This window comes from Carassius auratus, chromosome 24 (genome assembly GCF_003368295.1).
Source record: "Carassius auratus strain Wakin chromosome 24, ASM336829v1, whole genome shotgun sequence".
NCBI lineage: Eukaryota > Metazoa > Chordata > Actinopteri > Cypriniformes > Cyprinidae > Carassius > Carassius auratus.
In genome coordinates this window covers 4692120-4719772 of record NC_039266.1, presented here as the reverse complement: position 1 = coordinate 4719772, position 27653 = coordinate 4692120, and the positions used below count along the sequence as shown (strand labels likewise).

Below are 27653 nucleotides of genomic sequence, written 5' to 3'. Positions count from 1 at the left end.
AAATGCATACATTAAAATTGCAATGCTTAATTCAAAATAAGATAAATATTTATATAATAAATTACCAGGAATATATATATATATATATATATATATATATATATATATATATATATATATATATATATATATATATATATATATATATATATTAAATATATCCCTGGTGAAGCTTTCCATGAAAACAATCTCCATGTTTCCATTTTTATATAATTCATATCAGGAGCTAAATTATGATTGGATACATTATCAGTATATTAAAGCAACACCAAATGATCTTGTCGGATTGAGATTTATTTGATAATGTGCAAATATTTCAATTTTATGAACATATGGTTCAGAGAGATTAATTTCTGTGAGACAGACACATATGGTTCACAGAGACAGTGATGGCATCACCCATTGTCTGCTCTTATGTGCCATTTCAGTTCATTTAGACGCTTGAGTCATTTGCGCCCCTGACGCACGCGTTTAGATTCCGCTCTGAACATCTCATTGTTTACAGATCTGGATTAAGCGCTCGTGCGGTGATGACTCATATTGCACCATGATTCACATCCTCACGCAGTCGAATGCATTCATAGTGTGCTGTTCGCTTCACTGCAGTTATTTCCCCAGTGAGCGACAAGCAGTGCTGCGCACTCTATGTCTCCTCGAAGCAAACAGCTTTGTCCAGCTTATATGTTTAATTCAAAGAATAAATGATTGGTATCACAGCATTGGCTTGTATTTAAATCAGCTTTAGGGGCCGTTCGCACAGGACGCATACTTGCGTTCCAACAGCGTGGCGGAGACGCGCTTTGAAACTGTTTAAAACTTGATACGGCTTCTTAAGACGCAGTGCTGTAAACAAGAACGCGTTCGAATGTGTCTGTGTCAAGACACGTTTTGCGTTCAATAAATAGACGGAACGCAACGAGACGCGGTTTTTCGAGCACTAGCTATTTTATCTGTTTTGGGGTTTTAAAGCACGTTTTGAACAGCTGAGGGCGTCTTAACGAGACGAGCTTCGAAATAATCGCGAGACAAGACGACGGCGAAAAACGCCCGTCATACTTATGATATAGATCAACAATTAAAAAACAAAGCAAACGGTAAACAGGATCGCGATCTGTTTATTACGATAAACAACCACGGCAATTCCATTTTTTGTAACTTCTCAATACTAGCGCATAATTTAACCTCGACAGCGCCGCCGTTTATCTCGGCGCAAAGTGTCTTTTAAACAGCATCGCCCTGTTGACGCTTACGCAGGCTACGTTTATAGCAAAGCTGTTATAAATGTACTCCTGTCTGGTTTTACCGTAACCTGAAACCTAATGTGATTTATCGTCGTTTCTTTCGATGTATGTTTTTTTTTTTCTCCTTTCAGCACTGGATAGCTCCTTCTGTTTTACAAACACGCCCTCCGTCAAATGACTGACAGCAGAAATGACCATACACCAATCAAGGGCACTTTCCTAAACCCTATAAGGTGATGAAGAAGACGGGATGTTAGTAGTGTTGGGAAGTCCGACTCATTTCCCCTAATCGGTTCCTTCGAACGGTTCAGTTCTGATTTGCAAGCCGAGAACAGGATACGCGCTCTGACCGAACGAGTCTGTTTTGCGAAATGGTTCGTTGAAAGAACCGACTCAATAAACGATTCCTACGCGAATCGGACATCACTAGATGTTACAGCAAATGGTTTCTGCCGTTCTCATGCTTTAAGACTGGAGTGGACGAAAGAGGGCGGAGTGTGTTTGTCATCCAAATGTAAAGTACTGACTCCCTGCCTCCGAAAAATAGGATTCTTTTTCTCTCTTTCTCATTCGATCACGTCTGTTGGGGTCCAGCATCATATTGGGAGGAGAGCGTCGGGGATCCTGCACATCTGCTGCGCTCCTGCAAGGAGACACAAGACCGAATCGGCATCACTTACACAAACAACACCAATTCACCTGAGGGGAAAGGGATTACTGATGCAATAATTGTCTTCTGGCGAGGAATCAGGTGTCAGAAATGCGTGAAAATCCACAGGTGAAAATGCTGTGCTGATTTAATTCATTCCAGCTGTGATTTCTCGCATCAGATTTGGTGAACTGAAGCTGTTAAGGTAAAAGAGCGGGATTGAAGGATATGGCCATAATCCGGATATCGTTACTCTTGCAAGTGGGTTTTGTTATAGGATCGAATTATAGATATGTGGAATATGATCGGGACCTAAAAGCAAAGCTGCCTATTTATAATACGCACAACTACCAGCAAGCGCACCTCCGGAAGCCCCATTCGGGTTTAGCGCAGAAGACCGAGGAACAGGTACCCAGAGTGGTGAGTGCGTTTCTGCACACGGGGGATTCCTCCACCTTAAATCACGGCAACTGTTCAAGGAGATATGAGCTGGCGGTGTTGCGGGGAAGGACACGCGGAGACCCGCATCAATCCATGCGCAGCGTCCTGGACACGGTCCTTCACGCCACAAACTTCCTTAACATGATCCTACAAACGAACAGGTCCAGAGATCATAGCCCCAGACGCGATATGGAGTGGTACCACGCTCTGGTCAGGAGTATCCTGGAGGGAGACACCAAGATCCATCGAGCAGTGGTCACCTTGAGCACCGAGTCCCCTCCTGAAGGGCCACCTGTTTACCTTCAGGCCACACGGGCAGGTGGAGAGATCATTCTCCAGGATTTATCTAGCACTGCCCACCATATACTGAAGAACAGAACGGCTGATACCGAGTGGTACCATGAGCATAAAAATAAAAAGAAGACCCATCTCCAAAAACGAGTGCTGAGTCAAGATTTTGCCACTTTTGACGCGTCTGTGCGCAGTGGAGAAAGTTATATTACCGACAAAACTCAAATTCACTGGTCAGCTCCGTATTTGGAGTGTGAAAATGGGAATTTCATTCCCAGATGGCTCGTGACACTGTCTGCTGGCTTCTATGGCCTTAAACCCAACCGGAATCCAGACTTCAGGTAACTTTGGTAACATGGGTGGATTGTTCAGTGGTTCATAATGCAAACTGAAAGAAATTGACGCTGTAGAAACTATTTTTACTCAGAAAATTTCACACACAATTATAAATAAAAAGCAAGTAAAACACTGAATTAAATGCAGCATTTTAAAGTAGAATTTTCTGGTAAAACAATCTAATAATCTTTATTTACAACTTTGAAAAAATAAAATAAAGACAATTTGCAGTGTAGATTATCCACACAGAATATGTTATCATAATGATGATTATGTTCTGTTTATCAGGATATATATATATATATATATATATATATATATATATATATATATATATATATATATATATATATATATATATATATATATATATATATATATATTACTGTAGAATTAATTCAGGTTTATTTGTATAACTTTATTCTTGTTAAATTTACAATACAAAAAAAAAAGAAGAATGCGTGGTTCAGTGTGCATTTCAGTGTGGAAGTATTTTGATATCGGTAAGATATTGATTATAACATAATTTCCAAGTTACAGTAACAATAAAGGTTTTTCATAGTCTTATTTTTTATGTTTTTGTATTTTATACCACAAATGCTGTTGGTTAGTATGGTTAACCATCACTGCAGGTGTAGAGAGTGCTTCTAAAAATAACCAATGCTGGTTGCATAGCAAGAACCCCCTTGGCCCCCGAACAATCAGCTCGCTTCTCAATATACAACCGCGCGGTCATTGGAGATGTTTAGACTGACCAGGCTAACATGTTATGTAGAAGGATCCTCGACTCTGTTCAAAGATGAGTTAAGAGTTGCCGGTAACACTGGAGCTCAGAGACCGGAATAGGGCTGTTTCCTGTTTACTAATTAATCCCACAGGCACCAGCACCATGGACTGCTTTTACAACCACAATTGTTCTTTAAAATCTGTAGCAGATCCTGTACAGTAGCTTCTTTCAGGCAAATCATTTATGTGATTGCTTTAAATGCATAGCTGGACTGTGGTATGTAAACAATTCAGGGACCGAGCTCAATTTGCAGTGTGTAGCAAAATGGTGTTTCCATTTATATCTGCCATCGTCAAATTCTCCAGTCTATCGTCTAAATGAGAAAAGCCAGCGGAAGCCAGTGTCTCTCTGGGTTTGTTCAGTAGTTATGCTGTAATTTGTAACCTCTCTGCACAGGTCGATATTTGGCCAAGGCTTCGTCTTATGATGGCTCGTATCCCTTGGGTAATGAATTCCGAAACACTTGCTGGCCATGACGTTAAGGTAGATCCATCCTGTTGTCTTTAGGCCCACTCTTTGCCACCTACACATGTTTCTAAAGGGGCAATGGAGGGGGGAAGGGGTGTTCTGTAATGTAATGTAATGTCTCCAGTCTTCACTCCAAGGATACCTTTCAGTCAATACGATAATGAATAAATAATGAAAGATGTACAACAACAACTAGAGGCAGCTCTCATACATCTGCAGACATTTTTAGATTAATGCTGTGTGTCTGAATGTTAAATTTAGACTTCTCATTGTGATGGACAACCTGATATTTATGTAGATGAAATGTTAATTACATCTAGTTGAGTCATTCTTCACTTTGACAAGTTCCATTATCTTGTCTAGGTTGAGCTAAAGGACATGCAGAGCACACGTATGATGATTTGTAAATATATTTGTACTTTTTTTGAAGGAAATCTGAGAACATTCTCATTACCACAATGCGAGGGTGTTGTGGCTGGTTGCTAGAATATTGCTATGCGGTTGGTTTTAGCACATTGCTATATAGTTGGCTAGGGTTGTTTGTTGGTTTATGTTAGGTTGTTCTAGGTGGCTGCTTATTGGCACAAGGTTCAATGATGTGATGTTCATTATTTTGTCTAGATCTATTCAAATTGAATGTATTCAAAAATACATTCAAATGCAATTCATACATAAAGTGAACATTTTATGTCAAGAGAAGGTTAGGTCAGGTTATAAAATGGCATGCTGTGCAACTCTCCAAAAAAAATTAAAATTATAGATCATATTGATGAATTAATTTGTATAATAATTAAATAACAATTAACAAAATACTCCTTTTATTTGTAAAACGTTTTTCTGGGGTCTCTCAGGGTTGCAATCGATTATTATAAAATTACTAGATTAATAGCATCTGAGGCCACTGTTTGTTTTAAATCATGTGGAAAGGAGTTTTTTGTTGATTATAAGCATTTGTCTGGTATAGGACTAATTATCATATGAGAAGTGCTCATCAGAAAATGACACGCAGAGGCAAATCATTCTAGAAGATTGAAATTCATTTTATCTCTTGGCTCCAGATGAGCAACAGTACTTGTCTGTATGGTGAAGGCTATTCCTTTCTCTCACAGATGCTGCTATTTTATATAGCCATACATTTATGGATTGATTTCTCTCAAGTGTAATGGGGGATTTACTTTTTGAACTTTTAGAAAGGCATTTCTCAGTTCTTCCTTGACTGCTACCATGTAGACCTTGATTTGCACTCTGGAGTACTGTCCCCAAAATGCTGCAACAAACTCGCACACAGATTTGCCCCGTCATACATTTAGTAATTTAGTGCACTTTCATTGCATATTTTGTATTTAAATAACTGTACTTTAAATAGATTAAACTTGAGCTACCATAGCATGCACTCTTTCTCCTTTGTCAGGTGTGAGTGAGGGTTGGATGGAGAGAAAAGTGAACTCTATTAAGGCTGTCCAGTCTGCCAGGGGCCTCTGGGGATACACAAATCCACAATGTCCTATTATAACCCACATGGGCTGTAGGTCCTCTGCCCTACAAGATCCTGCCAAGAGCCCAAGGGAGGCTGGGTTTGGAATAGGCCAATTACTACTAGCATGGTAGTCTTAAAGAGACAGCGCCATTTCTATAACATAGTGTTAATATTTATTTTCAAGTATGAGTTTTCAAAGGGTTTTCAAGCATCAAAACAATAATAAGTTTAATACAACTTTATTTTTTCTATACATTTATACTTATTATTTTTCATACATTAGAATGTGTTCCACTGTGTGCATGTATTTATTATTTTATTATCTTTATTTATTTAAAATGAAACAAAAATAATAATATAATAAAAATATACCATGATATACAAAACACATCCACTAAAATGTCATAGCAATAGTTTATATACCATAAATCATATGAGGCATATCTAGAACAATAATCATTAGATGACATTAAAAAGAACCCCCCAAAATGAATTAATTATCATTTTAAATCTTTACCAGTCTTTGCCACTTTCCTTCAAACCGCTAAATATTTGTCAGTTTTTATTCATTTAAAATATAAAGCAATTTATGTTGATAATCTTTTATTTTCTAGATTTTAATAAGTACAGGCCACAATATGAATGATGTAATATTTTTTACATAAATATACTGTTATATTGATTTCTAAATGATGATGGAGCATTATTTTACCAATATTTTGACATTTTATTTTCACAAAAGCTATTTGAAACATAACAATAGACACTTTACTTGCTTGTAATATTAATTCTATGTATTCATTAAGCACTAACTGGTATTCAATTCAGAACATAGCTAATATGAATGCATTGGCAACGGCTAATGTTAATATTGATGTCTATGGAAGCCCGTTTTCGCCACGAAATAAAAAATAAAAGAAGCTAATTGTGATTTTTTATCTCATAATCTCATAATTGTGTGATACTCGCAATTGCAAGTTATAAAGTCAAAATTGCAAGTTATAAAGAATTGCAATATATAAAGATATAATCTCGCAATTCTGACTTTTTTCTCTGAATTGCGAGATTATATCTTTCTCCTCACAAATGCATGTGTGTTTATATTTCACAATTCTGAGTTTTTTTCTCGGAATTGCAAGTTTATATCTTCACAATTCTGACTTTATAACTGGCAATTCTGAGAAAAAAAAAGTCAGAATTGCGAGACATGAGCACGCATTTGTGAGAAAAAAAAAAATTGGGAGTTATAAAGTCAGAATTGCTAGATATAAACTCACAATTCCGTGATGTGCTTTATTTCTCAGAATTGCGAGATAAAAAGTCGGAATTGCAATATAAACTCGCAATTCCGGGAAAAAAGTTAGAATTGCAAGTTCATATCTCGCAATTCTGATGTTATAACTCGCAATTTTGACTTTATAACTCGCAATTGCTTGTTATAAAGTCAGAATTGCAAGATATGAACTTTTTTTTTTCACTCAGAATTGTGAGATAAAAAGTCGCAATTACCTTGTTTTATTTTTTATTCAGTGGTGGAAACAGGCTTCCATAGATATCATATCTGACCTCTTGTCTGAACAAATCAAGTCCTTTGGGAGAAGTCCATCCATTTCCTGTGTTAGCTGGAACAGTTTCTTGCTATTCTCCTCTGTTTGAATTGAATTTCAGTTTGGCATAAAAAAGGGGAGCTCATTAAAAAGAAAACGCATGGAGACGGATGTCACCTCTTTTCATCCAGCGCGAAGCTGGATCTCGTCACGAGCGCTGTTATGCTAATGTAGTCCAAAAAGAAAGAAAGACAGATAAAATTCAATTAGCCAACAAAACCTGCACAATGAAACAGGAGACTGCTATACATATTCTCCAAAGAGCAAACTGTCATTCTGCCGTGGACTTCATGAAAAATGGATGGACGAAGCGTAAAGTAATTTTTAGTATTTGTTCAGGCAGCGACAGTCCCTCAGCTAGCTTCAAGGCACATGTCTATTGAATAGCAGACGGTCTTAAAAGCATCCTCTTAATAAATCAAGTGCACTGAAGCATTATGTTTTAGTATGATCTTCGTGTCATGTTGTGCTTCTATTTTAAGGAAACAAAATGAGGGGAATTCATTAGGTTGACAGGACGAGTTTTGGCTAATGTGACTCAAGGCCCTGCTTGTCGTCTGTGCTGTGACACCGGGGTCATTCTGTCGAGTACTGTCGGCTGTTATCAAAGCAGACAGCCCAGCGATCTTTAATGTCAGCGTCTCTTTGTGCCTTCACATTTCAGCCCTTACCCCACCGCCATTACGCAACCCTATCAACAAACACTATCTCCGGAGACATTGTTCCTTTACATGCTAAACGTAGCAAGAATTTACGTTTAGTAAACTTCTGTTTTCATCTGTGAAAAGATATCTACTGATATACCTAACTGACGACTTAAGCAAAACAAGTCATTTCCAAATCATTTTTTAAGCCATACACCACTGTGATAAAAATAGTGCACTTAATTTTTGTATTTGCAATTTGTAATGCACTAAAAGATCAACAAGAACTGTATCTTTATCACTTATTAGTTTTTTTAATTGTTGTTTCTATTTTAAAATGCCATTTGCAATAATGTCATTCAACGTTTTTCTTGAAAATAAATTTGAAAATAATGCTTGCAAGAAATGCATGGAAGAAATACACTTACTTTGCTGTCTTGACTAACATAAGCATATGGGAAATACTAGATTATAATTTTAACTGTAGTGTTATCTGATACTACAGTATATTTACAGTTAATATTTCAAATGTACCGAAGCTTGCAACTTCATTATAAATGTATTTAAGTACACGATAAACAAATTTCAAAAGAAATGCCATGTTAGTTTACCATAAATGCTTGTCAGTTTATTCAGCAGTACTTGCATGAGACAATATAAGTATAATATAATTATAAAATTACCTATAAAGATACTCAGTCATACTTAGTTCTACTGAAGTGTGTCAGAAAAGCACTCTAGAGTTCAGCTAATTGAGTTTAATATAAATGTTAACTATAATATGTTTTCATTAAATTGCAATAAACTATGCAATTAAGCATTGAAAAATATTCAGTAAGTATTTCTTTAACAGTATTTTAAATACTAAGTATGCTAAAATTTGATTTAAACGTTAAAATGCATTTGAAATGCAATCAATTTTGATTTTGTAGCACGAACACTAACTGAATGAATTTAAATTAAATCTTTTGAATTTGAACTAAAGTATCTTATACTATTTTAGTCAGACATATGAATTATCACTGACTCAATGCATATACATTCATTTATGCCACCAAAAGTAGGTCATTTGGGTTAAATCAGTTAGTAATTGCAGTGTAGCATTAACATTTTGTATTTTCAAAGCAAGGAGCAGTAGGAAATATCATATCAGACATCCAGCTTTAAATGGAATGCAACATCGTCACTTTGCTGTTCTCTCTGATCAGCTGTTTGGACATACAGTGCCCAAAATAGTCCTCAGAACTAATTAACTGCATCGTCTGTGTGCCATCCAGCGAGGACACGTCTTATCTTATTTGGCCTGATCGCTGATATTTTGCTTCATTCCTACAAACAGGATTTTACAATAAAAAGTACTTGAGGACATTACTGGATCATAATCTAACTTGGATTAGTAGAGCAGGTTTGATCACCACTATGTAACATGATATTAGTGTTACACAAGTCGTTTGACTAACCTTTGCCAATGCCAACAATAGCTTACAAATAAATAATGATAATCATTATAATGCTTCTTAATGTTTGTAAGAAGAAAATTGTACTGTAACCACTAAAGACAGCTGTGTAACGGAGTAGATGATTCATTATGATAAAAGTGCACTTATATAGATTAAAATGGGTCTCTCATGTAAGCAATAGAGCAATAAAAAGGCACAAAATGCATCTTTAGAATCAAATCATTTTAACAAATGTAGCTTTACAAAAGGTAACAAAATTTAACAAAAAAAAAATATTTCACTTTTTCTTTTATGTTTCTTATGTAATTTTGTGGTGGTAATCATTATTTCACTATTTATTTTCATGTAGCAGCATCAATATTTTGTTACAAATTTAGGTCAACATTTTTTATAAGATCTTTGATTAATAATTTTGAAACACTGGTTTATTACAGATTTCATACTATTTTTGCATGTTATTATTATTATTATTATTATTATTATTTAGGATATTTAGCAAGCATGGGAACTTTATGAGGAATTTAAAGAGGAATAACAGATAATAGATTTATGAGCACAAAAACTTAATATGATTTATGTTTTAACCATGTCAAAATTCATAAAGAAACATTAAAAATAAAAGTGAAACAAAACTATAAAAATTAGTTATGCACTGTAATGTGAGAAAATATGTAATAATAATAATAATGTAATAATGTGAAGATAATATATAATTTTTATTGATTTATGGTAGATATAAATGTATCAATTAGGGATGCGCCATCTCTCATCTAATTAGTCAATCAGTGCTTCAACCCCAGAAATTATGTAAATATAAGAGCTTGTGAACATGCCACTTAAAGTATCATTACCTCAGGAAAGTTATTCAGTGTTCATAGTTTGTTAGTTAGCAGTAAAAAATAAAATAAAATCAAAATGCCCTAGATGGAGCTTATTTACGGTTAATTATTTATTGTGTTTAAGTATATCATGTTTTCATGCAAACTACCTGTGTAACTTAAATGTTTGAATACAATTATTTTTGAGACAATGCAAATAAATGATAATGATTAGAGAATAGTTGTTAATTAGATAGATTGTTGTTAATCTATAATATTTTAATATCACTGTTAGGTGTGCAGCAGACCTACTTAAAATATTCACAAATGAATCATTATTGAATTGCATTGTGTAATACTGTATACCATTACGGCATAAAAAATTGCGAGTGCAAAAGTACAAGACATTACCCTAAAACTATTTATTTGATTTGAGTTGATTATTATGTCATGTTTATTTGTTTGTTCATGTCTATTTGCAGGGCTGTCAAAAATTCTAATTTAAATATAATATATAATTAAAATAAAAAAATAATAATAAATATAGTGCAATGTTAATTAATTGATAACATTTGTTGAAATAGAAAAAAAAAAAAAAAAAAATATATATATATATATATATATATATATATATATATATATATATATATATATATATATATATATATATATATATATAATTAAAAGTCGTATTTTTCTACCTTTTTGTAAAGTATAAAAAGTAAACTGCAACATTTTATGTATCACTTCTTCTTTATAATGTGTTAGTCAAGCAAGCTAATGTGCTCTGAGAGGTCGGAGAAAATTGTTGACAATTATGGCGTGCATTTTGACAAGATATAGACGTCTAGGTTGAACAAGTCGATTAAGATACAAAAGAAAATCTCAACAGATCTCGTCAGTGTCTCCAGATCTCATTTCAATCTCAGTGAAGACTGAAATACAATCTAATGTCACATAGTCTGCTACAGTAATTACAGTCAATTTATACTAATGCCAATGATCATCAGGCTTTTCATCATCAAGACAAAATGATGGCACTGTTACCAATTCACTTTCTGTCTCGCGAGTTAATAACGGCAATACAGAGCCATGGGTCCTGTTTGACCTTAGATGAAGGATGTGGCGTTCCGACGCTTGATGAACACGGCTGCTAAAATTAGCACACTGCCTTGGCCAAGGCTTCAATTAAGGCAGACAGAGACTATTCCATGGCTGCACCTTCTGTGCCAGTCTGAGAGGAAGAAAGAGAAAAAGATAGGAAACGGATATAATCGCAGAGAGATCTGTGTTACCTCAGGCAGTCCTCCTCCTCAGTGTTTTCTGATCTATGTTTGCATGCCTGCAGGACCAGCTTGCACCGCAGTATAGCTTCTAATGATTCTTTTTTTTCACCTGCAGTACATGAGAAAGATGGAGTCTAGAGGATTATTAGCATCATTCTCATATGCCTTTGACACTTTATATCCACATAGACTTACTTCCTTAACCCCCACAGACCACAGCATCGATACAATTTATGGAATTCCCACGAATGGTTTCCATGGTTTCAGTTATATAAATCATCATATTTATGCATATTTTGATTTAGTATTTGATATGAAGTATCTTCTATATCAAATTGTTTTCAGAATAGTTTACCCTCAGGAGATCCAAGATGTAGATGAGTTTCTTTTTTCTTAATCGATTTGGATAAATTAAGCATTATATCACTGCACCTAATGGATGCTCTGCAGTGAATGGGTGCCTTCATAAAGATAAAAACATCATAATAATCCAAAAGGAATCCATACCAGTCAAGTCCATCAATGTCTTCTGATGAGAGAGAGAAAAAAAAAAAACATAATTGCATATGACTGCATGTGACATTGGTAATGATTGCTAATATATCAAAGATTTCAAAGGTTTATTCTATTTATTTTTGGATGAATAAACAAAACACTAAAATTATGTTAGAAAGTAAGGTATAAATAATGCAAACTTTGTATGTTATCATTTACTGGTCAAATGGAATATTGCTCAGTTTTACCTGAAAGCATCAACAATGGTTTCAGTGAGCAATCAGCATCTGAGAGGTTTTGGATTACATATATGATTTATTGCTGAGAAATAGGATAATTTTCTGAAGAATTCGTGAGTGGTGACTTTGCAAACCACAATATTTTGCTGGTGGTTGCTTACTGGTAAAAGCTCTTGTTTCTTATTTAGACCCTGTTCCATTTATAAAGAAGCCCCTTTTAAGTACAATTTCAAGAAATTAGTCTCCTATGTTAAATACTTTGCACTATATATAGTGTCTGATGTACATCAGAGTATAATAGCCAGTTCCATTCCGCTACATAATTAAAGGGGCCATATGACGTTGCTAAGAATAACATTATTTGGTGTATTTGGTGTAATGAAATGTGTTTATGTAGTTTAAGGTTTAAAAAACACATAATTTTCCACATACTGTCCCCGGCTTTCTGATACATGCCGTTTTTTACAAAGCTCATCGGTCTGAAAAGCGAGGTGTATGCTGATTGGCCAGCTCTCCAGTTTGTTGGGATTGGATGAATGCCTCGAGCATGTGACAGAAATGTTATGCCTCTTACCATACTGTGATGCTGTGTGTCCCAGCACGGCCAGACAAAACCAATAAAACCCATTAGAAATGACGCATTTGTTGTATCCAGTGGGGACATAATTACAGATTATAACTTAAAAGATGTATCGCACTGTGTAAACATAAAACCATGTCTGCATTTGTGAACGGATAAATAACAAACAACAAGCTCTAATATACACTGCTCAAAACTCACGTTTGAATCATCAGTGGCAAATCCTTTACACATGAAAATGGACTTCGAGTCAGAAGCTGTGAGTCAGAAGTACCAGACTGTCCTTGCAAAGTTGGAATCGCCCCACTTTATAGAAACAGACACCAGCATTGTAGGCTACTCTCCCAGGAAACAGTCCTTGTCCTCCGCAAATGCACTGCACACATCTGAATATTTGGGTTGAACTGTTCTGGAACAGTGTTGAACCACTGATTTCTAGCTGTGTCCTCTTTTGGAACGCCAAACAAAGTAGCTTCACTTTCACAACGAAACACAGCATCTCCATAACATGTCGGCAGTGGCGGCGCCAACAGCAAGAATAAAAGTTACACCTTCTTTCTTTGCGTGAACATTTGACCGTCGGTATGCAAATTTTCCCACATCATGATGCAGACATGTGGGGGTGTGTTTGAATGAGCCGTTTTAGGATGCTGTGGTTGACTCTTAACTTTTATAAAGAAAATCTCTTTTTTGATTTGAGACTTTAGTCTTTGCAACTTTACAGATCTTCTTTAGGCACCAAGAGCTTGTAACACTCTAAAAAGAAAGGACAAATGGAAATTGCATCATATGACCCTTTTAAAGCTGCAACAGGAATCAAGCCATGGCACATTATCTTAATGTATGCTTTTTCTTAAGCGGCACCTTCAGCCGAGAGTGATTTGCATATGTATGCAGCCCGTCTGAATCAAATCAAACCAAATTCTTATTGGTGTGAACAGGCCTTTAGATCGCATGGGTGTCTGTGCTTCATAATGTGATTTCTCTCAACTGAGACTGGGATGTTGCACAAGCCTGTTCTTAATGTTCCAGAACGTTGTCAGCAGATGTGAGAATGCTGGTGTAGACAGCTGTGAATGCCTGTAAGGTTCTGGAGGATTTTATATCCTTTTCTTCCCTTTATGAGGAATGCAAAAGCTTCCTCTCCTCTGCTGCCTGAAGAGGAAGACCAGACTGATAAAGAGTGTATTGATCATCTTATTGATGATTTGTTGCTTACTGGGTAAAAATCTAAATACGTAAAAATGCAAAGTTAATGGATCCGTGTAGACACACATCAGCATTGACTGTTATGTCACTTTGAACAAAGGCACAATTTAGGATTTGAAGAGACTTGTCAATCAATGACTTTCTGCTTAGCAATCAAAGCTGAAGAATCCTTTTAGCACACTTTTAGCATTCAATGTATATGTGTGATGTGCTGTAAGTGTATATTTAAAGAGCCAGTGTTTTACTTAAAACGTTGAAAGAAAAATTCTGCTTTTTTTTTTGCAATAGATTAATTTCTCTTTTGCTCTTGTGCTCTATCACATCATATAGGGGTGTTGTTCGAGTGGACGTCAGCCTGCAGGATGTGGATATTGATCAGTGCTCTGGAGATGGCTGGTTTGCAGATGCCTGGCCACACAGGTGCAACCTCACCACTATGGAGGTGAGTCCAACTTCAAGCTTTTGCTTCAGTGTCTTGATTGCAAACACCAAAGTTTTGTCTTATTTAATACATCCCAACACAATTCAGTGGACTAAAAATATAATTAGTATAAAACGTTAAAGGAAAAGTACATATGGCAGCCTTTGTGAAAAAAGATGCACTCAATTCTGTTTAATGAGCACTTGTGTATTTCAAATCTTAAAGGTATAATATAGCTATTACTAATAAAATAAAAGCTCACTTAAGTTTAAAAATGTTAAAACTTTCATTACAGTGTTTTTTTTTTTTTTTTTTTACAAGTTTAAAATTCTGTCATTACTCGCCTTCATGTCTTTCCAAAACCATAAGACCTTTGTTTATCTTTGGAATACAAACTAATATATTTTTGATGAAATCCGAGAGCTTTCTGACCCTGTTATTACAAATATACATGACACGTTTCAATAGAAATTACATTAAATATATTGGCAGTTTTTCAAAGATTATTTTAATAATGAAATTACATCAAGTCACTCAGATTACATATAAATTACAAAATGTCACTCTAAAGTGCAGCTAATTGCATTTATAATATAGATGTAAACTATTTAAACTATAATTAAATATTCATGTAATACAGTTAACATACGGTTAATTGTAAAAAATAATAATAAATAAATTCAGGTTTTTAAGAACTTTAAGAAAAAAGCACACTACTATATTATATTATTATTTTTTAAAAATCCTACCTTTTTTTCACAGAACGTCAAGCACCAAATTGTCATCAAAATTCATATGATAGCTTCTGAACAGCTCAAAACTTAACCCCTAAAATGAAGTTATATGTAGTAAAAAATGGTGTGTTGATGCCATTAATGCTAAAAGGCATTGATGATATATTTACTGCTTTGGTTCTTCATTTTTATGCCCATGTCTTCATGAGACAAACAGAAACCAATGTTGTTTGAAATCACTGACATCAAGTAAATGATGTCAGAATGTTCATTTTTGGATGAACTATTCCTTTAATATCCCCAGTTTGCTGCAGAACACAAATAATTTGAACTTTTCAGGACCTCTTACAAAGCAGTCAAAAAAAATCATATCATTGCAGAGCAGCATGCCAGCTCACTTTGTGATTTCCGCTCTTGATTCATGGCGTTCATCCTGCTGTTATTTTGAATAACAAAAGACATTTTTATATATATATCTCTGACCTTCTGGCTCAACAGGGAATGATTTTGCTGTGTCTTAATGCTGTTAACCTGATGCTTGGAGTATTGCAGTTATAAAGAGAATAGATTTTTAAGGTCTGGCTCCTTCATAATGGATGCGATGTAATAGATTGCACAGGGTGCACTGAATAATTGAGAAAGCTCTTTGTGTGCTCGGCCTCCTGATGGACACTGCATAGTGTGCATGTGTGAGACACAGTCAAGCATAACAACACAGCATCTTCTTTATATTATAAAACTGAATTGTGACCTCTGTCATAATAGCTTTCATCCACCCCTCATATCACAGGTCTGTTGATGGTGACGCTGACTATAAATATAGCTCAAAGCTGCATTGCAATCAGGAGTTTTAATGTAATGTGATATAGCGGCTTCATACCAGAGAACCCTTCGTATGCAAAAAAGCTGTAATTCACTCTGATTATCTCGGATGTCTGATGCTGAAACTGCAGCCCACATGTCACTGAACCTGTTTAAGCGAGTCAAGTCGAGAGACTTCCGACTTCATCAGGCCAAGAATATAATTTGCAAAGACTACTGGAATGTGTAATCCGGTATTGCATATGCAGTTAGCTATTGTGGTTGAAGGTTTGGTTTTGGGTTGACTGTCAATGCTAAACCATCCTACTGTGTAAGACAAGCATCAATCATACTTAGGGTCAGTGCAAATTCTAACCCTCAGTATAAAGCTTTGATGTGTAGCATTCATGCATAACCCATGACCTTGCTAGTATCATGCTTTAAAGTGTGATCTACAGGAGTGCAGTCCTTTGGTAACCTTACAGAAGCCACCCTAGCAGCGTACTTAAAAGCAGAACATTATTAAAAACAAAGCTGGAGCCATTGGAGAAGCCAGTGTAAACAATGGCCAGGAGTTGAGTTTCAATCAATTGAGAGAGTTTACTAAAGACGGTGGTCTCAGCACTTCCAATGGAAGAAGTCAAAGTCAGCAATACAGCAACGATCAAAGAATACTTAAAATGAGAGAAATCTTGATAATCATTTGCTGTTTCCATCACCCTGTTTTTATATGCATTTTGAAGGATCGCATCAGAAACAAGTGATGGAAACGCAAATATTTTGAATAAAAAAGTTTTTCTCTCGCTTGCATTTGCAGAGTAAATTCCTCCATGTGCATCAAAAAAGTCATATGACTTTGCGCTATGAGACGATCTTATCTGAAATGTTGTTATGGTCATTTTTTAAGTATTTCTTTATTGCCTCCCAGAACTGTTACACAACTGCTTTCCCAGATCTCCGTCTCGATCAGGAGCAGTTAAATAATTATAATGACACCACACTAAGGATTTTTTGGAAAAAGCATCGTTTGCGACATGCCACAAATTTGGTCACAATCCTTCAGAATGAAAATCGGGCTTAAAATCCTCTAGGATGCAGCCAGCATTAGACTCTTTGGATGATAACGGTGCTTATGCGCAGTTAAATTCACACGGAAACCTGGCTATTGACACACTGTGTTCTTCAGTATGTCATAGGTTGGACAGAGGTTAGTCTAAAATCCATTAAAAAATGTATTTATTTCTGACATCTCTGAAGTTGTGTGGTCTCTCATAACAGCAAACAACCTCTGTGATTGTTCCAATTCAAAGTTTTTTTTCAGGAACTCACTAAAACACTTTCTAGAATAGCAGCCAGCCGAGCTGTAAAAGGGATAGTTCACCCAACAATGAAAATATCATTATCTTTCAATGGAGGGACAGAAATCTTTCAAGTTTCATTAGAAATGTCTTCATTTATGATTCAAAAATAAAAGGAAGCCATGGGTTTGGAATGACATGAGAGTAAATAATGACATAACTTTCATTTTTGGATGAACTATCCCTTTTATCCTAAAAAAGAGAACGCATATGTGTTAATGGTAATATACATTATTGACCTTTATAATTGCAAACATAGTTGCTCTTTAAGAATTTATAGTAAAAAAGAGATCCTTCAGACACTTTCAAACACACATCTTCTTGAAAATGTTGTGTCATTTGAGGTTTTCTGTGCTGTACACCCAACCAGACAAGAGTAAACAGCTCATCCTCTAGTGTTTGTAGAGTTAGTCATACAATCAGGCCAAAATTAGACAAGACAGACAAATATCCACCAGAGTATAAATAGTCTGTAGAAAAACATGCATGGTTCAAAGACATGCACACATTTTCTATTTGGACTTTCCATTCGGTTATTTTGGTGAAATAGCTGTGCTATTTTCAGCGGTACTTTGAATTGATCTTTCTTGGTGAGTCAGACACCTGCTGGTTTTGCATTGATCAAACGCTGCTGTTATTACTACTTTTAAGCCACTGAACTTAACAGATGAGCCTGTGCGTTTGAACCCCCTCTGAAGTTTGATATTTAGAAATACATCCACCGGTGGAGTAATTACTTTTCCTTCCATTTATGTCTCTCTGTAGGCTGTGTTAAAGAAAAAAAAGATTTAGTGTGAGATGAAATATCCGTTGAACTCACTTGCTGTATGACAGGGATGTATGGTTTCGATAGGCTGCGGTACTAATGAGGAAACGAGGCCGAGAGAGGCTCAGAGGAAGTGGCATTAAAGAGAGCCATCGTTTATAACCTTGTGCCTCTGCAGGCCTGATATTCCTTACAAAAATCACAGTATGGACGTTATGAGAAAAGTATGCTTCCTTATGAAATTCTGCTCTAAAAGTAGTAGCACAGATTTAGTTTGCTAATTTATAAAGGACCCATATAGGAAGCAATTCTCAGGTTTCAAAGATGCAGGTAGAAATGGTTTTAAAAGTAGATCAAAGTAGATACAAAAATCTGAGTGGTAATTGCAAAACCCTTGTTTACGATGGCTGCCTCAAGATGCACTCTCATTTGGGTTATGAGTCAAAATCAACAAAAGTCCGGAAACTTCCGAACTAATGTTACAATGTCACAGTTTTCACCTGAGATTTGGAGCCAAATTACAGGGGGACAAAATTGACTTTCAGAAAAAAGTTTCATTTTATTTTTATTATTTTAGTTTCTCCAATGTTTGTATGCCTATAGCTCAAGAAGTATTTTTTCTTATTTTTTGGTATGTTAATGTTGTGATAGAGGAAAAGACAATACATTTCCAGTTTAACATTATTTGTTCTTCAGACATTTCTCCTTTTAGGTCTACTGAAGTGTCTTGAAACATATGGAAGCATATGGGTAACAAAATTCACTTTAAAATGTAATTTGCAAAATGGCAATGCAATATGAAAAATGGCAATGCATTTCTATATTTAAATTTACATTTTCTTATACATACTGAATATACAGTGTTTAGTGAAAAATGACAATTAAATTCTATAATTTACATTTGCCATTTCCTACACTTGTTTTAATATGTAAATTAAAAATGTATTAAAACACTCTATAAGTTGCAAAATTAAATTGTATTACCCAAATTGATTAGAAGTTTAACATGTTCAAGCATTAACTGTAGCAAAATTATCATTTAAATGCCATTTTTCCTAAATACATTAAGACTTACGGGTAGGACACTTGGGATTGAATTTTCATCGTGCTACCGCAAGATAAATGTAGCAAAATGCAGTGTGAATTTCAAAATGCATTCTGAGCCAAAGGTGCAACAAAAATGGTTGCAAAAAAGGTGATTTAAATGTCTTTTTTTTTTTCTTTAATGCATTGACACTTACACAAAATATGTTTGAATTGCTTTTTCATTAAATACCTTGTGATAATGTAAAGTCAATGTGGATCTGAAAATGCATTCGAGCTGATTACGCCCCATACCTGTCAATCATTATCAAGGTGGGGCTCGGCAACAAGATGCACAATAGGTCAATATTCACCATTAACCAAATGCTTTTCACCTGCCTCAGCCTCTCACTTCACTTGATGAACATAAGCAAACACAGTGCAATTCTACACTTGCTTACTTGTCACCTTACACCGTGGCTACACATGACAGTTGCCATATCGCATCATGCCACATCCATTGTAGACAGGATTGCTGATTATAATAGGTTCAGTACTGTCATTTGTTGTGCCACTTGCGTCCTGTGTAGTCTCCTCTCTTCCTCGCCCATAACTGAGCACATGTCCCATGGCACCTAAGCGTTGTGCATGCCTTAAGTTCCCTCATTCTATTTACACTCCGGTAGAAGCCCGTGACCAAACAGAAGACACTGCTGCTACTCCTGCCTGCCCCAGAAGACACTTCGCCAGTCAAATCTAGATGTAGCTGTCACAGAACATGCTACAGACAAGCTGAGATCACTTTATATTAAATATCACAGGCATCGTGGTGTCCGGTGGCTGTAAACAGTAGTGATGGGAAATTTGGATTATTTTACTGACTCTGACCTCTACTTCCCTAATCTAATCCAATACCTAAACCTAACAACTACCTTACTAACTATTAATAAGCAGCATATTAAGAATTTATTGAGAGAAATGTCATAGTTAATAGTTAACAAGTGTTACCTATTCTAAAGTGTTACCCAAATCTTTTTTTCGAGTAATTTCATTCATCTCATTCATTTTAGCAAAATGTAATTAAAATTTTACATGTGCCTTGCCTAACACATCTACTACTTACTTAAACGTTGCTCACACTACAAACAATACAAAACTATAATGCTATAAGGAACAGAAAGTATAATTCATTATTTACTTGGGTCTTTAGCTCATGATTAGCTCACCTCACCTCTTATCTGACAAGTCTATGTGTTTGAGTCATTCCTTCATCATGTGACAGCCCCATAAACGTATCCAATGCAGTCTGAGCCGGAAATATCCACACTTGCAGTCTTGGCCACTTGAGAGCGCATGCACATGACAGGAAGTAAGTGTGCAAGACTGTCCCAGGTCTTAAAAATGGCAAAGCACAGTGCACTTAATGCACACTAAATCCACAATATCTCAAATACTGCTCCAGAGTGCTATTCGAGACTTAGTGTGTCCCATCATGAATCATGTTCTGGAAATAAATTGCTTGACTTTTTGCAGAGATTACATGAGAGGTCACGGAAACCATTCCAATGTAAGTTAAATATTAATATAATAATTAGATATTACATATAGTTTGGAAAGAAAACCGAGTTTTTGCATTTTATTGGTGCAAAGGTGAGTATTGGTGATATGTATTTTGTACAACAATTGCAACTGTTTTTTTATCACTTAATTAAAAGCACCACAAATTAAAATTATGTCATGTTATAGGGACTACTAAACAGACATTAGAAGGTGATTTTAAAAAGCACTTAAAGTATTTTTTAAAAAGTATTTAAAATTAAAATAAAGCTGTGTAAACACATTTTTACAACACTCAAAGTGTGTCCCATCAGTGCTGTCTAAGCCGGAAAGAGATTTTTTTTTTATTTATGAAAATGCAATTCAAACGTCTTATTTGTAAGTGTGAATGCATTTAGGAAACATAAAAGACATTTAAATCACCATGTTGGTACCCTTTTGCTGCACCTTTGGATGAGAATGCATTTGAAATTAATTTGCCATTTTGGAAATGGCAAATGTAAATTATATAATACAATTTTCATTTTGCACTAAATGTTGCACATATGAATGGGAAATGTAGATTTAAATAAAGACATGCATTGCCATTTTACATATTGCAATGCCATTTTGCAAATAATGTAATTATTTAAAAATAAATTTTGCTACCCATATGCTTCCATAGAAACTGCTTTTATGCAATGTGTTGATGTCATTTAAACTGAAACCGGAAGACAGGGCAAGACATGTCAAGCAGTTTAAAAAAAAAAAAAAAAAAAAAAAAACTAGTGTTTCGCTTATTTCACAGCTCAGCCAGAGCCATAGATACAGCTCAGTAAAGCCACATTTGACAAAAGTGATCATAATCATGCTGAGGATGTGTAGTTTGAAAAGTGTGTATGTTGGTTTATGCTACTGGTGTTATCTCTTCTACTTGTCAGTGCTATTTCTAATGTTGAGTCTGTCTAACCATTTCTCATCCTAATCGCATTCACATTGCTTTAAAATAAAGCATTCTGTGTAGAATTCAGATGGGTCCAAAACGCATTGTGGTCAATGGCGACTTGCACATATGATCTTCTGTGTGATATTGTGTCTCTGTACCAGAGCTAACTGTGTGATATGCGAAACCAGACTATATTTGGCCCAATGGAAAGAATATTGTTCTTTATACCCTATATATTGAATGATCATATCTCCTAAATGCAAATTTTGTCAGTGTTTTGGAGCACACTAGCTTATAGATAAACCTAAATCACCATGAACTGCCTTTGTTTTTTAATTTGTACTGTTCTCTTTTTATATAAAAAAAACATCATTATTTAGGTTATTTTCTGTCCTGTATTTAACCCCCCTCGTCAAAACACTATTTGAATTGGTGTTGCAGTGTTGTCAAGTCACCTTTATTTATATGCTGCTTTTAACAATACAGACCATTTACAGCAGCTTTCCAGTATCAAATAGGAAAACAGTGTGTCAATAATGCAAAAGGAGGATAGTAAACACAAAATTTTCAGTTAAAGGCAGTTCATCATTGAATTTAGTGATGTCACCATCCAGCTCAGTTCAGTTTAAATAGTATCTGTGCAATTAAGATGATGATATCACTGGAAATTAAGTGTTCCCTACTAAGCAAACCAGAGGAATCCGCGGCAAGGAACCAAAACTCCATCGCTGACAGAGTGGAGAAAATAAAAACATTGTGAGAAACCAGGCTCAGTCAAAGGGCCAGTTCTCCTCTGGACAGACAAACCAGCAGGTTGTTCCATGATGCAACAAAGTCAGATTGTGCAGAGCACTCGTCTGGTTCTGGATGTCTTGTCCCAGGGGCGTCTAATTGGTGAGGTCTTCACTGGGGATCTGTCTCTGGGCTTGTCTAGTTGTCCTGTTCTCCGCAGACATTCAGGGCTGTAGAGGTCATCTCTGGGTGCTGATCCACCATCTGGACTGATTACCATCTGGATCCGGGTGACTGCAGTGACAATCTGATTTGTATACAGACTGGATCTGGTGGCTACGGTGACCTGAGAATAAGAAAGAAACAGACTAATATTAGCGTAGATGCCATTCTTCTTACAAGTTAACAAGTACAGTACATTGGGTGTTATGTGAAGTGTTCCTGTTTCCAGATGACCTAACTAATGCAACCTAAAAATCCTTTAAAGGATTTGAATATTAGAAATGTATTATTAGATCATTCCAGAATTTTGGTGCTAAATAGGAAAGTGATCTGCTGCCCGCAGTTGATTTTGATATTCTAGGTAATATCAAATTGGCAGAGTTTGGAGAAAGCAGCGGACGTGAAAGACTATAATTCAATAACATAGGGGTCAGCAACCTTTTCTGCATGATGTGCCATTTAAAAATTTTCTGGTTAACCACTGTGCCAACACTCAAATAAAAAATGTGAATAACTGAGATCACGCTGTGCAAAAAGTAACATTCAGAAGCTCATAAACTTGTCAGTGCTGCCACACAACTTTTATTAATCGATACGGAATCGCTACTTTATATTTCTCAACAACAAGGGGGCAAAATCGCTTCATTGTTCGAGAGAGACAGATGCAGACATTTTTACATCTCTCTCTCTCTCTCTCTCTCTCTCTCTTTCTCTCAAAATGGCCATATTTGAGAAAATAAATCACTGAATATAGCTGTCGTCATTTAACATTTATATCATAAAACATATTATTATTAGTTGACTAGAACAACCACCTAATTAAGCATTACAATAATCTAACCTTGAGGTTGCTATCAAATAGCACACCTAGGATCCTAATGGATGACGATGAATTAACAGAACAGCCATCAAGTATTAGACATTGATATTAAATGCAGAGGTTTTAGGTCTGATAATTAAAGGAACACTCCGACTTTTTGGGACTTTAGCTTATTCACAGTATCCCCCAGAGTAAGATAAGTCCATACATACCTTTTTCATTTCTGTGCATTCTGTAAGTGTTATTTGAGGCACCCACCGCTAGCCTAGCTTAGCACAAAGACTGGATGTAAATGGATACTGTTAGCATAGTAATCCCAATAAGTGAAAAATAATGCAAACATTTTCCTATTTACATGTTGTGATCTGTATAGTCACAGCGTGTAAAAATAACAAGGCTATATGAGACAGAGACCATTTTTAATCGTACAAATGCTGTGAACTATATTCTCACTAGGCGTAGGAGCACAGTTTACGTTACTCGGGCGGAGTGGCTACTTGGGCGGAGTGATTAGCGCAGCACACAAGACGCGCAGTGGTGAAGAGCAGAGTGTTCGCTCAGAGTTGGAGTAATAGAGTCAGCAATTACTAGATAGTACATTTATAGTGTACAGTCATGGGTGTTTGCTGTTTTGTAAAGAGCTGCGACAATAAACAGGGGAGACCAGGTAATACTATGATGTTTCATAGAATTCCAACCCAAAACGCTGACCTGATGAATCGATGGCTACTTGTTCCAAACACACCTGTAAACACCATCACAAAGTATTTCGTTTGCTCTGAACATTTTACTGTTGACGACTATTTTGAAAAAAATGCAAGTTGCCACACGGACCATGAAACGTGTGCTAAAGGATACAGCGCCATCCCATCGATAATAAAGACAGGACAAATTGGATCACCTGTTGCTGCGGTAAGTGTTCCGTTATGTTTTGAGATGACTAACATTAGCCATACTGTAACAGTGCCATGCTAATGTAATATAACCTTAGTAGTGACACTATTACATGAATAGGGGCTCCTTGTATCCCCTTTATTGTTATTATTGTGTTGTCATGAACACACTGCTCGTGGTCATTATAACAAAATCACTTACTTGGTGGACAGCTGACCATTAGGTCCAATCGGCATGGGGCGTTTCTTCCAATTGATCTTGTCACAATGGGGAAAAAAAGCGACAACTGCCGGGTGTATCAGGGCAGAGAAATCTTCCGTGGTAGTGACGCAAATATTTTGATTGTCATCAAGCCTTGACATTGATGGCAATGCCCGGTCCCATTCATTACAACAAAGCCACTCGGTTCTGTCGGCATAGGTTGGCATGTTCCACATTTACAGCACCAGTCTGTGTTCGTTCTGATTCTCCCTTCGACATCTTGTCTTACAGCTATCAACGTTTGTAACTCCTCGTCTGTGTATTCTGGCTCAAAACTATATGGTTCTGGATCTTGGATTGATACACAGTAAAATTCCTCTGAGTCTGACAATTCCTCAAAGAGTCAGCCATGATCACCAGTCACATCTAGCTAGTCACTTGTTTGGTTTACGGAACCATCAACAGCACGTCTCGTGTGCTGCGCTAATCACTCTGCACAAGTAGCCACTCCGCCCAAGTAACATTAGTTGTGCTCCTACGCCTAGTGAGAATATAGTTCCCAGTATTTATACGATTAAAAATGGCCTCTGTCTCATATAGCCTTGTTATTTGTACATGCTGTGACTATACAGATCACAACATGTAAATGGGAAAATGTTTGCATTATTTTGTCACTTATTGGGATTACTATGCTAACAGTATCCATTTACATCCAGTCTTTGTGCTAAGCTAGGCTAGCGGTGGGTGCGTCAAATAACACTTAAAGAACGCACAGAAATGAAAAAGGTATGTATGGACTTATCTAACTCTGGGGGATACTGTGAATAAGCTAAAGTCCCAAAAAGTCGGAGTGTTCCTTTAACACCTTTGGGGAGAGTTTATTTAGAATGTAGCAGTGAGAAGTTACTTGTGATCCAGTTTTTTTTTATATTGACTATGTATTCTGTTAGTTTTTCAAGTTAGTATGTTTCACCGGGCTGTGAAGAACTATAGATCTGAGTATTGTCAGAATAACAGTGAAAGCTGACATCATGTTTCCTGATGATATCTCCCAAGGGTAACATGTAAAGCGTGAAAAGTAATAGCCCTAGTACTGAGCCTTGAGGTACTCCATTCTGCACTTGTGATCAATATGATACCTCTTCATTCACTGCTACGGAATGATGGTGGACTTCAGAAGTAAATGCCCACTGCTTTGATTGGCTAATAGTTATGTATGTTTGACAGGCTACATCCTTCATAGATAGAAGCTGATGCGATTTAAGTCTAAAACGCATAAATACTCCAATCAAACAATCTGTTTAATAGACAATGCAATAGTGACCACATTATAAAAACAGTTCCTTACACTTGTGTGTTGCTACATTGCTGTTGGATCCAATATAGACGGCAAAAAATTGTATATCAGTTTCAATAAATTTAACTTTCATAAAGTGAAAAAAGGACCAAGATCTCACTGATGTGTTCTGAAACTTAATTAAAAATAAAGTTCATCCATTCTTTCCTAATGTTGGGATCAGAAGGAAGGCAAGTGCAAAGATTGTTTTCCACAACTTGGCACTACACAGAGTCTTTGTTGTCTTTGGATCATCTTAATTGTTTGGTTTCTGTATATGCATTCACATTCGCTTCTTTCATAAACACTACATGCATGGATCGGTGGGTGTGGCTAAACAGGCAGCAATGTAGAAGCATTCATTAGCCGCTTTTCCACTGTCGGGCTAGTGTGAGCCAGTGCATTAAATGGGCCGGGTTTCAGTCGAGTCGATTTCTGTTTATTTGTAGTAACATATATCACATTTAGAAATAATTATAATTTCTTTATTTTTATAAAAGCTCCCCAAAAAAAACATTATTATATTTTAATTACATAGGCTACGCGGAGTTGATCTCAAGACTAGAATTATGACAGATAAAATATGTTACTAAATAAATACACGATTGTGATATAATAAGAATCTGACGTCTGATTTCTCCAGTGGTCTTATTGACCATGTTTACTATGGTATGGTTAATGTCTAGCGGGCATGTCTTTTGCATCGTTTATAAATATTTCTGACCTTGTATGGTGAATATAATCCACATTGGATCAAGTTATTTTAGACACTCGCTGCTGACTGAAAGTGAGTTTTGAGCTCAGCTTATTTTAAAAAAGTATTTAATGCTGGTGTAACTGTTAGCTTTATGTAATGATGAAAATGATAAATGTCGCATCATGCCACATCCATTGTAGACAGGATTGCTGATTATAATAGGTTCAGTACTGTCATTTGTTGTGCCACTTGCGTCCTGTGTAGTCTCCTCTCTTCCTCGCCCATAACTGAGCACATGTCCCATGGCACCTAAGCGTTGTGCATGCCTTAAGTTCCCTCATTCTATTTACACTCCGGTAGAAGCCCGTGACCAAACAGAAGACACTGCTGCTACTCCTGCCTGCCCCAGAAGACACTTCGCCAGTCAAATCTAGATGTAGCTGTCACAGAACATGCTACAGACAAGCTGAGATCACTTTATATTAAATATCACAGGCATCGTGGTGTCCGGTGGCTGTAAACAGTAGTGATGGGAAATTTGGATTATTTTACTGACTCTGACCTCTACTTCCCTAATCTAATCCAATACCTAAACCTAACAACTACCTTACTAACTATTAATAAGCAGCATATTAAGAATTTATTGAGAGAAATGTCATAGTTAATAGTTAACAAGTGTTACCTATTCTAAAGTGTTACCCAAATCTTTTTTTCGAGTAATTTCATTCATCTCATTCATTTTAGCAAAATGTAATTAAAATTTTACATGTGCCTTGCCTAACACATCTACTACTTACTTAAACGTTGCTCACACTACAAACAATACAAAACTATAATGCTATAAGGAACAGAAAGTATAATTCATTATTTACTTGGGTCTTTAGCTCATGATTAGCTCACCTCACCTCTTATCTGACAAGTCTATGTGTTTGAGTCATTCCTTCATCATGTGACAGCCCCATAAACGTATCCAATGCAGTCTGAGCCGGAAATATCCACACTTGCAGTCTTGGCCACTTGAGAGCGCATGCACATGACAGGAAGTAAGTGTGCAAGACTGTCCCAGGTCTTAAAAATGGCAAAGCACAGTGCACTTAATGCACACTAAATCCACAATATCTCAAATACTGCTCCAGAG

General features: G+C 36.0%; 1 protein-coding gene across 2 annotated transcripts in view; it reads left to right on the top strand.

The window, feature by feature from the left end:
- The first annotated feature begins 2118 nt into the window (after positions 1-2118).
- The window catches only part of LOC113042158 (probable G-protein coupled receptor 158), a 112777-nt gene continuing 87242 nt past the window's right edge, over positions 2119-27653 (top strand). For both annotated transcript variants that reach the window (XM_026200763.1, XM_026200762.1), the window contains exons 1-2: positions 2119-2963; positions 14359-14470. In XM_026200763.1, coding sequence (XP_026056548.1) covers positions 2119-2963; positions 14359-14470 — 957 coding nt within the window. The remainder of the gene's footprint in view (positions 2964-14358; positions 14471-27653) is intronic.